The sequence below is a fragment of the Myotis nattereri genome (genome assembly GCF_964212035.1).
Source record: "Myotis nattereri genome assembly, chromosome: 14".
NCBI lineage: Eukaryota > Metazoa > Chordata > Mammalia > Chiroptera > Vespertilionidae > Myotis > Myotis nattereri.
The window spans coordinates 9,461,531-9,475,859 of NC_138089.1; the positions used below are offsets into that span (position 1 = coordinate 9,461,531).

At 38.5% G+C, this 14,329-nt stretch overlaps 1 protein-coding gene across 1 annotated transcript; it reads right to left on the reverse strand.

The window, feature by feature from the left end:
* Positions 1-4,554: 4,554 nt before the first annotated feature.
* KBTBD8 (kelch repeat and BTB domain containing 8) lies at positions 4,555-12,722 on the reverse strand (the record flags this gene model as incomplete). Its single annotated transcript, XM_081106516.1, has 3 exons — positions 12,523-12,722; positions 7,863-8,977; positions 4,555-5,018 (listed from the first exon to the last, which is right to left on the reverse strand). Exons 1-3 carry the CDS (start codon positions 12,624-12,626, stop codon positions 4,555-4,557), a joined length of 1,683 nt encoding a protein of 560 aa, XP_080962642.1. The 5' UTR covers positions 12,627-12,722.
* Between the last annotated feature and the right edge of the window lie 1,607 nt (positions 12,723-14,329).

Below are 14,329 nucleotides of genomic sequence, written 5' to 3' on the forward strand. Positions count from 1 at the left end.
CCCATTTTCTTTTCATTAGCCCGAAAATGGAAATTTAGAAAGTTTAGAAACTTGACTCAACTGAAAAGAAGTAAAAAATGGTGGAACTTGAAAATGAATTCAGGTTTTCTCACTGTGCAGAATATAGTCAAACACTGCTATAGTTAAGTATTTTACCCTTTGTTCTCCCTGTGTGATCTACATAATAATCTGCTTCATGTTGATATTTACTGCTGTGTTACTGACAATTACCTGAAAGAGAAGTTGAGATGCTTCACTGGGCTAGAAAAAATTTAGCTAAATCAGAAAGCAGGTCTAATTAAACAAGTTTATTCTATAGCTATAAAAGGCTATGTTGACTCACACTTGTGTGTTACATATAGAGCTCTCGCTGGTGCCAATAGCATGTGTGTGTTTCCATCTGTCATTGTCAATCGTAAATTTATTTGACACTTCTATTATAGAGAAAGGGTGAATAGCGATAAAGTATTTCTTCTAATTAATTTCCTTTCAATATGCACGAATCCATATACCGGGACACTAGTTTTAAATAATAGTGTAGGAGAAAAGTTGGGACTCAAAAAAAGTAATCATTAAACACAAGATACAACACATCTACCTTTCCTATCAATTTTGTTTGGAACTAATGTAGCATGTAGGAACTAGGTTAGGGTGGAAGTGAAAACCCTGATTCTTATCCCAGGTGAGCCCCTTTGGCAATTCACTTGGTCTTTGTGTTTCCTGTCCGATAAAATAGATACTACCAATCCTACCATTTTTCAGGTTGCTTTAAGACTTATCTGAAAATTCATTTCTTGTTATAAACATTTGTTGACTGCCTCGTATACAGTAGACATTGATCGGAGGTACATAATGAATAAAACCAACTCCTAGTCTACATGAAGCTTCCACCTCCGTGGCGGAAGATATATGAAAAAGAAAGCAATAAAAAACAGGTGGTATGGGTGGGGGGTTGAGTCTGAAGAAAGGTGTTTTTTTTTACATAAAGTGGTCAGGGAAGCCTCTATGGAATTTCAATAGGCTTGAATAAAGTAAGTGAGTTGGAAAGGCTTGGCATGTTGGAGGAACAGCAGTGTGAGCTGGTGGAATGGCAATGAGGTCCAAGAGGTGGGGTTGGAGGTGTAAATCATGTAAGAAAAGAGTCCAGCTCTCATACAAAGGCAGATGGGAAGCCATTGGAAGGGTTTGAGCAGGAGGAACATAATTGATTTACAGTTCAACAGGGTCACTCTGGCTACTGTGTGGAGAACAGAATAGATGACTGGGGGTCAAAGGTGACAAAGGGAGACTATAGAATGTATTCAGGTCGATAACACAGGCTAGTTTAGGCTACTGTGACAGTGGTGCAAGTGGTAACTGATCAGAATCTGGGTATATTTTAAAGGAAGAGGCAATAGGCTTTTCTCATGGATTGGATATGAAATATAAGAGAGAGGAGTGGAATAATAAGAGGTTAGGCCAGAACAAATGGAACAAAGGGGTTACCAATATAAGGAAGCTTGCTTTAGAATTTAAAGAGCATTATATAATGTGATATTAACTAGCTCATTTTGCACCAGAAGCCAAATATTTGATAGATTAAAATCTCATTTTAGTCCACCATGACATAAGGTATTTCCTGATTTTCACCAAATATTCATTCTGCAAATTCATTAATCAGAGGTCAGTTTACAATGGAAGTTTTCAATCAGAAAAAAAGTTTTATTATAAGAAACAATGCCATCATGTAAAAATGCAAAAAACTGTGCAATTTTGGCAAAATGTTTAAAAATATCTACACATTTGCCCCCAAAGGACTACAGTACTTACTACATACCTGAGCACTGAACATTGAATGACATTTAAACTGCTTCACACAGGGAATCTGATTCCTTGCGGATCACTTCCACTTTTTTTCATGCACCAATGAGATGAGCTTGATCTTATGCATCAACTTTGCAGGATAACAGAAAACAAAGGTGGGAAACTAAAAAATACAATTAAAACTTTCCTATAATATAGTTATACCAAGTCCAGTTTTTAATGTCTAAAAACTATATAGGAAAGTGCTACATACGTTCTTCAAATGTAAAAACAAAGTTAAAGTGGGACGGGCATATTTTAGACCTTTATTTTATTTAATTCTTCGGTCCCATTGTGCATTTTACTTATATTCTTAACATACTATGCAAATGTACCTTCACTATCTAAACATATATTCACACATATTACTCATCTTAGTTTTCTTAGTCATCTTCGTTTCATATCCAAATCATTTAAAAAGTGGCAAAGTATCCTAGTTATATAACTTAAACAAATAGTTATTCATACAAAATTCAACATATATTCTATTTTCGTAGCAAATTCTAAACCTTGGCTTTGACACACTATACTTAGATCACACTCCCAACATAAATTTTTATAGTAAAAGGATCAACTGTTGTGCAGATCAACAGAAAAAAAAATCTATTGTGGGACCACAGCATGTTGTATTCCTATTGGTCACACGGCACATGTAAATTACTAACTCAGCGTTCTATGTCATATATTCAAGTAACGTATTTTTCCTAAATAAATACATAAGATTGTCAAAAAGCATCACGAAATCTTAGCTACTCAACAAAGCTTTCAAAATAAATTACATGAACATCTCTTGCAAAAGTTAATTACTTCTGTTTTTTCTTCTCCTTTGCACTGCAACACTTTAAAGATGCTTGAAAAAACTCACAGAAATAGTCCCCAAACAGCATAAAGATGAAGGAAAAACTGGGAAGAAAAAAAGGTTATTGGTTGACAAAGTTTATAAAGAGATTATATATACATTCTCAAGGCCAGTAAGAAAAAGAACCACATATCTAGCTTTACAAGGCTAGATTTTAAAATGTTAATTCTATAAATCCTGTCTACTTTGAATTCTTCTTCAGAAAACATTTCCTACAGTAGAGGTCTAAGTTTGGAAAGTTTCTGAAAAACGAGGTATGTGATGCAAAGAGGCAATGTTTTAAAATTGTTTCACAGTATCACATCACAATTTGTACAAGAGTTTCTAATACAAACCATGCCAATTTGTTTTCTTTAAGAAAATCAAAATATTCTAGTTGATGACAGACTGCACTATACCTGTATCCTTTACTGATTATTCTAGGCATAGTAAAAAATAAGTTACTGATCCAAATATCTACCTAAGGTATTATGAATGAGTTGGTTTGTCCTTTATGTGAATATTCCTAACTGATTGTTAGAAATTCATCTGTTAAATATGAAACATGATTTAGTACCTATAATGCTATGGTCCTATTCACTCACTCTTTTCCTTCTCAATCACCTTCAGCTAGAGCAAAGTTTTCAATGTAAAAATATTTATCACTGTTAAGTGCAAAACTTAAAGAAAATGAGGTTTTTAATTGTCACATGTAACTTAAAAGCCATTAAATTCAACCACTGCAGGAGTTTTGTTTCTGTAAAACAGAATTTTAAAAATAGGTATAAAACTTCACATTATGCTCTGTGCAGAACAGAAATAAGTTATCTTTCACTGTACCGATTAAGACTAGACAAGTAGAGGATGGAAAAGGAGGTCAGGTAACAAAATGGCCTGTGTTAGTGCAAACTATGTTCAATCTTCACACTATTCTAAGACTGAGTTAGACCAATAACTGGCCATATCTTGCTATCATGTAAGTAGAGAATCTTGTGAAATCACAAGAATTCAACAGTAAAGTATGATGGCCATAGAACTCGTACCAACTTGAAAGGTAGGCATAGGCTCAGACAATTGAAATCTATCTAGCTAAACACACGAATGAACTTATTATGCTAGCACCAGCCACCTGTGAATGTGAACCCTTCTCAGGATTTTTTAAATAAGACAGTGTTAGCACATGAAAAAGTTATCAACAGAAAACAGCTACTTTAAAACTTCAGCTTAATTTAAAGCTATATGGGAAATAATATTATGAAATAATTAGACTGAAAGTTCTTTCTGAGATGATTTGTTTTTCCCTTCGATTTACTCTAATAACAGAACACATTTAAATCTCAGTACACTTGAAAGCTATATATATATATATATATATATATATGTATATATATATATATATATATGTGTGTGTATATATATATAATGAGAATCTAAGTTTAGTGCTTCTCTGTGTTGGAGAGGTCACAGCTAAAGTCCTAGTGATATTGCCTCAGAGTTTTACCCGTATTTAAAATAAAAGTCACATCACACACTATTTTGGATGACTCTAACCAATAATACCTAATTGCTCTTATAAGACTGCATAGTTATTAATTCATCTGGTATCTCAGAGACTATCACAAAATTCTAGAATGAAAATGATTGTTTTTATACCAGAACAAGAAAGCTGATAATTGCACTTTGTTACCTTTTGCTACTGAAATGAAAACATCATAAAGATGAAAAGACATCCCTCCCTACACTGTAATCTTTCAGAACACTCACTCCGTGCACAAACTCTCAGCTTTCTTAAATACTGACAGCACTTCTTATACCATTGAAAGTCTAAGTTTCCTCAAGCAGTAGATGTCAGTGAGCTCCGTAAGGCCGGCTACTCAAAGTACTTTCTGAAGACACTGAGGATAGAGTTTAGCAACAGCACATTCAAAATGCCGGCCAAGGTCCCAGAGCCGATCTGGGGTCTCATATACTTTCATCCACTGGTCAGTGATGTCATCATATTGATAAAGAGAATTTTTTCTGCTGGTTCTGAAGACATGTTCCTCAACGGTCACTTGAGTAGCTCGAACAAATAAATGAAGTTTATTCTGGAAAAGTACCAGTTTAAGGTATGGATTGATGGATTCATCACATGGAAAGTCCTTCTTACGAGTCCATTTATTTAGCTCAATGTCATAGGCTTCTACAGTAAACATGCGTTGATGATTTCCACAGGTTCCAGCTATGTAGTAGATAGAGTCTTTGTATACAGCTGCTAAGCCCTGGATTCTAGGCACAGTCATAGGGGTTAAAAAACCCCAGTAGTCTTTTTGAGGCTCATAGAAGAGGAAAAATTCTCCTAAAAAAAGAAAAAGAAAAAGAGAAAACAAGATTATGTACATTTACCTGTCTCTTTTTGGTTGTATGTTGAAGACTAAAAAACTATTTTTCAAATATTTCACTTTCTAAAATATTGCTTTTATAATCTCCAGAAATATATTATTTATAAAATAGCCTAAACTTCTTTGTTCCAAGGCACAAGATAACACAGAATATTATAGTCAGCCTGAATTGGGAGTGTTCATAATGGGGAGAGGTGAGGAGTGATTTTGGCTTGATGGCAGAACAATAGTTAAGACCCTGGTTTGGACCTGGCCAAGTAGCAAAGGTTAGAGTGTTGTCCCCATACGCCAAGGTTGTGGGTTCAATCTCTGGTCAGGGAACATACAAGAAGCAACCAATGAATGCAGAAATGAGTGGAACAACAAATCAGTGTTTCTCTCTCTCTCTCTCTTTCTCTCTCTCACCCTCCCTCCCACTCCCTGCTCCCTTTCCTCTCTTCCTTCCTCTTTCTAAAATCAATAAATAAAAACTTTGAAAGAGATCAGCTAAAAAACTAAAAAAAAAAAAAAGACCTTGTTTCCATTTATTCTATCCAATTATATATTTCAGAAAATTTATTTTAAGCCAGTTCTACATAAGCATTATTACTAACTCGAGGCCTGTGCAAGAGCAGGCCTTCCTTCCCCGGCTGCCAGCCTCGGCTTCCTCCAAAAGGACATCCGGTCTAATTAGCATATTATGCTTTGATTATTATAGATGGTTAGCCAGTGAGGTCAAAGTATATATACAGCTTGATCAAGAATAAGCCACTATAAATTTATTTGCTCATTATTTATTTAATTAGAAGATAGTACATGAAATTGTTCAGGTTTGTGTCTATGGTGCACTTATGTGTTCCTTTTAATATCGCCATAGTGCAAAGACAAATATTCAAGAGGTGAAAACATGCTTTACATGATAGAAAACACACACATAGTTTATAGAGGTGACTTTGAGTCTGTTTCAATTCTATTTTAACAGTAAAAGGGTGTGCTGAGTCAGACTGCTAATATTAAAATGTCTGAAAGAATTCAACTAGTGAAGACTTATAGGAGTTTAGCTAATTATAACATTTCTATAAAATCCTCGATATAAAAATCTGAACCCTTATGAATAGATTAAATACCTACATAAGCTTCTGACTACTCATGTCAAGTTTATTTATATAAAGAGGCTTTGTTTAGATTAGACATACCTACTTCTAAATTGAGCTTCTCCTTGAAAACTGTTTTGAACTAGGTTTACTCTGATCTACAAATTTAGCTGTCTGCTTAATAGTGATGCTGTAATTTCAATTTTTCTTAAAATAGCTTGTTAAACTCCCTGCCTTCACTTGCACATCGCCTGCCCTTAAATAATGAACTTATAACAGGATTCTTAGTAAAGAATATAGGAATTAAAACTTTCTAACGTGTACTACCCCTCTATAAATTTCTTATGGAAAGCAAAGATGATACATAAAAGAAAGTTGACTTTTACAATCAAAAATCCACTTTAATAAATTAAAAGCAATGATAGGCAGGTAAGAAAATCCTCAGAGCCTCAGATTCCTCTTATATAAAATATAATCTTGGATCAAACAATGTTCATTCCAGCTCTGAAATTCTATTAATTCAATGCTACTTTGCTTTAGTATTTATATTAATATACAACCTTTGCCTTCCAATTGAGTGTCTTACAATTAATTCTATATTCATCAACTAACTGGTTAGCCAGTAAGACCAAAATACATGTAAAGAGAGCTTCATCATATTGGATGCTACAACCTATACAACCACACTCAATAGATTATACATCCATTCTTATATTCCAGTCTTCGGCAAGACCAACAAACCTTAATCATGCCTGTGTTTCTCAACTAAAATAAGGCACTAGAGAGCACTACTCCTGGAGAATTAACTTTTACTGAACTTTAAATATATAAGTTCAAGCTTTGCTAGGAAAATTTAAGTCAAATAAAGGATTAGAGCAAAGAACATAACTTAAAGAAAACAAGAGGATAAGAACTAAAAACTCATGTGTATCTACAAAAAAGTTGCCCCTTTTTCCTTGTTTTATTAAAGTCATAAGTACAGAAAACATTCATATGTAAGCAATTAAGAAACACAGAAGAGAGATAAGGATGACGGTATTATTGACATTGCATTCAACATTCAAACAACTAAAATGTGTAAATCCAAACATCAGGAAAACATTAGTAATCTCAAATCAGAACCTTGGAACAAATGTCTTATTTATTCTCACCTAGTCTCTTTTTCTACTTCTCCTATATCATTTAAAATCTTTTAAAAAGCTACGTATATTGAATATTCCCTCTTATTTATAATGTTAAAGGTAAGAAAAAGGTGACATCTCAAAGTTTCCAGAGGAAAAAACCTGAAAACAACGTATCAGGGAAGGTAAAACAAACTGCACTGAAATTAAACTGGAAGGCTGTCATTTAAAACTTCGTAACCTTGCAATCACAAAGCTCACACAAAATTCTCGGGTGATGGATTACTATATCCTTAGTGAATGCTTTGTTCTTCCTCTTCTAAGCTAATCTTTAAGTTCCATAAGAAAAATAGTTGCTACATCTCCTGATTATATATTATTGAAGAGCAAAAAAGGTCATGTATCAACCTTGCTTTCTTGTTTCAAGTCTTAAAAACAGCTCTTAGAAATAGTCCTCCAAAAATACTAAACTACTACTTATTAAAGAATGCTTTCAAAAATACTTATTCCACATGATGTCAAAACACAACAAGAACATAAGTAAAACACAATTTGACAACTTTACCTGCTACCCTTTCATGAAGAACTAAGCCACTTAGGCACCTACCCTGTAAAACATAGATCTTCTCTTTGTATTCCACAGCATTATGGAACTCCATTGCAACAGGCATTGCGCAAACAGTTGTCCAACAATTTTCTCTGCTGTCATAGCACTCCACAGATTTTAGTGAGTTTCTCCCATCACCTTCATAAACACGCCCTCCAATGGCATACATCTTACCACAGCAATATACCAGCTTGCAGCCTATTCTGGCTCGCAGCAAGGATGGTTTGGATAGCCACCTATTGGTGGAATGGTCATACATCCAGAAATCATTTTCTGCCTTATGGTCAATGGATACTTCGCTGCTGCTTGGCCGGTATCCTCCTGCGATGTAAATGTCATTATCTGGTGATATAAGAATCCCAACTTCTCTTAGATCATTTGGTGGCTTGCATAATTTAAACACTCTTCCTGTGACTATATCTAGACAAGGCACTGTTTGCTTCTTTCCTGAGTGTTTGTGGGCAGCATCAAAACATATGATCATTTCAGATGCAGTCATTCCAAGTCTTTGTGTACAGCCATTAGTATGGGATGGTCCCTTCTCTACATAGCTTTTGGCTATAGCCTGTGCAAACTGAGGTGGAATTTTCTCTATAAAGGTATCCTCCATTAGAGGAAAACGTATGCATTTGGCAAAAATTTCTGGAAGGTGCACTTCTCTTTCATTCTGTTCATATTCAAACCACCTTACAATGCTTTCATAAACATGCTCTTCTCGGTCCACGTTTAAATCATCACTGTCTAGTATACTTATAAGTTGGTCTTTTGTCAATTGGAGAAACTCCTGTTCTTTGGTGACACACAGAAACTTTTTACGAATGTATTCTTTTGATCGATATCCGAGTTCCTGATGACCATAATGATCAGCAAAGATGAAGACCCCAATAGAATTCTGTGGGTCCAAATGACTGATCATATACTTAGCGCACTGGTCTTGGATGGACGGAATCTGGAAGATGCTAGCTGCAGTAAACAAGGCTTGAACATTGGCCTCTGTCAGAACAACTCTGGAGGTGTAGGCATACTTCAACACTAATTCCATTGATTCAGCTTCAACACCGACTATTCGAACTTCTTTTTGAGAACTTTCTGTAAGGCCACTAGTGAACATGGATCTACGAAGGAAAAAATACTTAATATTATATGTGCTCTATAAATAAAAATTATGGTGGCAAATATTTAGCAGTATAAATTTACCACAGACATAACCCTTGAAACTGAAAAATATTTCCTAATGTGTTTACTGATATTCTGAATGGGGACTAAAGTTGCTCATCTAGCAGAAAAATGTCTGACTAATCTCAAAAAATCTTACCGGGATCAGTCCACTCTGTGCCAGCTCTGAGACAAAATATTCCAGGACACCTTCTATTCCTTAGAGCTCTTACCCAGGATTCTGGTCAAGTTGCATCAGGAACTTGAGATCTTAAATCCCCAGGCCAGTCAGAAAGTTTAACACTTATAGGGTGTTAATGTGATGCATTAGCATATAGAGACTGTCTAGCAAAACTTCTCATGTCCCAGGGGAAATTTACAAGGCAACTCATTCCCAAAATATCTTTAAAATTTTCATCTTAGAAAAACAAATCACTCTTCATAAGTTCTTATTTTCTACCTACTTGTATTTAAAACTATCTTGTGCATGCTTCCTTATTCATAATAAGGAATATACAGAGCATGACTTACCGTTGGACATTTTGAAAACCTTCTCTTAAAAAAATATAAGTAATATTCTCATAGTTGCCACATTTTACCTATTATATCTGTGTGTGAATAAAGATTATGGTATGTTGATAATAATGTCTACTTCTAAAGGGAATTTAGGAATTAACTGATTCTTGGAGATAATGGTTTTTAAACCCAAAACTTTTGCCTTTGAGGCCAAGCTTTTTGTTTTGGGTTTTTTTTATATCTGTGCATTTATGGGCCTTTCTTGGCCTAAACATTAAATAGCCAAAGCTTGGCTCTTTAAGTATTAGTTATTTACAAACATTATTTGTATTTCTTTTCTTCCTTTAAGGTTTCTTTCAAAGCTGCTCTTAAAATTAAAATATAAAAATCAAATACAAAGCTCTTTTAAAAGCCTTTTCAAAAAGGGACTGCGTGCCCTAGAATGCTGACTAGATGTCTATTGAAAAAAATTGACCTAACATTGGTGATCAAGTTAACTAGACAGACCCATTCACCTCCCATTTTATTTTCAAGTGTCATGCTAAGGAAAATATTCTTAAATAGGGGGATTTCCAGTCCTTTGGGTCTCCATCAAATGAATTTAAAAATGCAATCTGAGAAATCCTGGAGGTATACAAGGTATCACAAGGACCCAGCTTGCCGCCTGGGTTAACCATCTTTGAGTCCTATTTTTACTTCTACAATGTACATGTTAAGTTTAATATCACACAGGTTTTTTTTGATGACTGAAAACTAGATGTTCCCATGTATGAGCTGGTTTTCAATCCAGGTGCTGAAAAACTCAGCGACACAGTTACCAATTAAAGAGAAAAATAACGCCCTTCATTAGGCACAGATGAGCTCCCAAAGGAGGGCACTGGTCCAAGGCCCTTTATCATGGGAACCACTGCTGACCTGACAGGCAGGTCTCCCAACAGGAGCGGTGTGACACGTGATGAGCGCTCCTCGGTTCTAACAGGTGCTTTACGTAAACTCTGTGTAAAGCAGAAGCACTTCAGTCACACAAAACCCTGAGCAGCAAAGCCTTTGTAATAATAGACTTTAATTCTGAGAAGTCACTGGGATCGTGAAACAGCCATGCCAGAGTCCAAGCTATTCTAATGCTTCCACCAGTGATGCAAGACTTAGAAACCATTAAGCATGACTTTCCAGACTCCACCGCACCTGCACTGCGCCAAGAAACTTCTGTACAAAAACGACAAGAGAAAAAAAACCTAATCCTTACGTGTTCTAGCCAAATATCTTCATTTGAATTCAGAGATCTAATTTCTTAGAAATTAAGAAAATGTATTATAGCATACTTCTTTTAAAGTGATTTGTCTAGGTCTTCAAAACTAATTTTAATTAAGTATGACATTCAATGATATAGGACAGTATAACATTTCAGTAAGGCACAGACATTTTCACTTTGAAGTTCAATGTCTTGTTTTGTTTTGAACTATTTAAATCTTATGTAATAAAAATTTCTGAAGGGCAACTTTAAAGAGGACCCACACTCTTAAAAGCCATACAGAGACTAAGAAGCCTGGCTCTGGAATCAAATCCAACCTCTGCCACTTCCTAGACAATTTAGACAGGCCCCTTAACCTGCACCCTCACCTCAGTTTTATCAAATGTAGATTGGGAATAACAACTATGCAGAGACAGAGTTTTAAACATGATATAAAGCAATATATGCAAAGTAAGCTTAGCCCAGAGCTTGATAAGTATTTAATTATGACATATATTTCAGTATTTTTATGCATAAATACCCTAACCATATCTAATGGATACTCCGGATAAGTGAATCTCACCAGTAGTTTCCATCACCAACCCAAACTTCATAATTTTTGTGTGTGTCTTTTTTTTTCCTTTCCAGCTCACTGCCTCGTGACAGTTAATACTTAATAGTCCAATGACCTACCCAAGCAAGTCTAAATAGTTACATCACAAGCATGAGGGGGAAGTGACTATATTTAACTGTGTTCTGAGAAACAGGAACCAGAAACTACCATGTGGAACACTACACTGCTATGTGCCCTATAAAGGTAAGCACCTTCAAAAGGAAAGAGTGTGGCTGAGAAAATTACTTCCTGTTCATTCATGCACATTATTGGACATTGAATGGATTAAAAAAAAAAAAAAGAGCATTTGAAACAAAAGAACTTAAACTCAAGCAGGAAGCTGCCTTTATCACTGATCTTTTCTTAGAATATGAAATTATGTTTTAGACTCCAGTTTTAAAATTTAACTTTTCAAAGTTTTATACAAAGATGGATATAAATGAAAATGAGAACTTAGCTTTGAAATGCTTCGAAATCTTAGAAATAATTATTTGGGGCATAAGGTACACAGAAAACTATATTTCACTTATTTTTATTTCACTGCTTTTATCCCCAAGGCAGTAAAACAATCTATTAATAGTAGTTTCTTTTCAAAAGAACAGGCTATTATGTTTTAAACTCTAAAGGAGTTACATGCACTAAAGGAATATGCAACATGGATAAATGTTTGGAACGAATTCTAGACGGGCACTGCCCAATACCATTTCCAGGGATGGAAATGCCGTATCGGGGCTGTGCAGGTGGCAGCCACTGCCTCCAGGTGGCTACTGAGCACTATTTAAAGTGGAGAGTGTGCCTGAGGAACTGAAGTGTTTAATTGTGTTTGATTTTAAATAAAGTTTCGATGCCACATGTGGCTAATGGTTGCCATACTGGGCAGCACAATTCTAGATTTTCTGGTCATTTACCTGAAACAAACAAACAGAAACATACTAACTTAAAACAAACAAACACCTGCATTCTAGAAGAATCCCACAAGTCAAAAACAAGAAAGAAAAAGAAGAAAATAGGGACTGTTATCCTTTTCCAGGAAACAACCTCCTGGGTGTCATTTCCGTGCAGCGCGTCCATATGGTATCAGCGCCAGTGCGGGAGGGGGCGGTGGGCGGGGCCGGGCCCCTCCGCCGTCCCCGCCGCCTTCATACCTGAAGTAGGGGCTGATGGCAGCGAGGACGTTTCTATGGCAGGAAAATGCTTTCCCGCGATCCACTTCCACTACAATGTCTGTCAACTGGCCTTCCTCGTACATGGTTCTGAGCTGCTTAAGAACACTGCACGCGTGAGCGGGGTCCACGGCTTCGCCGGCGGCGTCTGCGGACGGCGTCCCGGGCGGAGGCGGGGAAGGCTTATTTCCATCTAGGAGAGAAAGCGGACAACCACGGGAGTTCGCGGCCGCGGGCGGCGGCGTGGGGGGGGGGTGTGTGTGTGTGTGTGTGTGTGTGTGTGTGTGTGTGTGTGTGTGACTGTGCGTTCGCCGGCTTGGCATGTTTTATTCCCGCACGGAAACACATGTGTGCACACATGTCCACCACCCAACGGGGCCGCGAGGCTGCCCCGGGCGAGGCGAGCTGCGAGGCGGGTTCCCGCGCCCGCCCGCGCGCCTCGGAGCCCGGCGAGCCCGCAGCCCGCGCTCGCGGAGGGGCCGCGCGGACCGAACGGCCGGACCGTCCCGGCCGAGCGCCGCGGGCACGAGCCTCCCGAGGGACGCGCGATGGACGGTGGCCGCCAGGACCGCTTCAACCGCCTCCCGAGAGGTCGGACCGGCGTCGGGTACCCGGCCTCCCCATCCTCGTCCGACCGCACCGCCCACCGCCCTCCTCGCCATCCATCTCCTCCCCTCATCCCTCTTCACCTCTCCATCTTTCTCTCCGGCCCCGCATCGCCACCTGCACAGCTCCCAGCCCGAGCCTGGCCCCGGCCCGCCTCCCCCGCAACACACCTCCCTAGCCACGATACGACCCACCTGCCGACGCGGCCATTTCTCCACGGGGCCCCGCTCCAGCTATTTAAAGAGGAAATGTCATTTCGCTTCTCTCGCTCCCGGGTTCCGGCTCTTCTATGCTTCCCCTAGCCAATAGGGTGGCCTATGCATCCGGCTCCGCCCCTCGCTTCCGAATTCCGGGCGTTGATTGGTCAGAACACGCGCAAGGCGCCTCGGGAAATGTAGTTTTATTGCCCCCGCTCCCGCGTGGTCCGGGTCGGGTGGAGACCAAAGCCGGGGATTCCTATTGGTCGGTTCTGGAGGAGGTGGAGAGAGGAGAGGCAGCCAGCCTGTGTCCTTGGGGCGCGCAGTGCCTGCCAGGAGAGGTAGTCCTCCAGCGAAGAGAGTTGTCATTCTGAGGGGCTGGGGCAGGGGAAGCTCTTAAAGGGCAAATTTCCCCATTTTAGGCCTCTCCCAGGGCCCCAGCTCATTTTTTGTTTTTTAATCTTGTTCTTTATTCCCTAAACCTCCTGCCAATGACTAGCTTCCGGTATGAAAGCAGGCTGTGAAACCAGAAAAATTGGGAAATGGACAAGAGCGATGTTGTCCAAAAGATGCGAAGGAAATCTGACACCTCACCCTGCAGAAAAATATCAGGAGGCCCCAAAGCAACCCACCTCTGATGAGTCACCTGTGACACCCAATTGAAACAGCATCTCCTTGGCCCAGTGCGCTGGATTCATCAGGTTCGCTTGGTTACCAGGCTGCTTGGGATCCTAACTTCCACTCACACCGTGCTTTCTTGGGACACCCAGAGAACACCTGTTCCACCTAAAGAGCACGTGGAAGACTTAGGATACTAGGTGGGATTTCCTTTGAGGAAATATTGGAGCCAGGGAGGATTTCTGAATATGGGGCCTTAGAGGGGACCCTGTAATTCTTGAGTACTTAGCTTCCTCACCTGTGCATTGGGAATAACACTTCCTGTTCTTTCTGCTTCCTAGGCTGCAAGCTTTTTGAAAGGAAGTAGA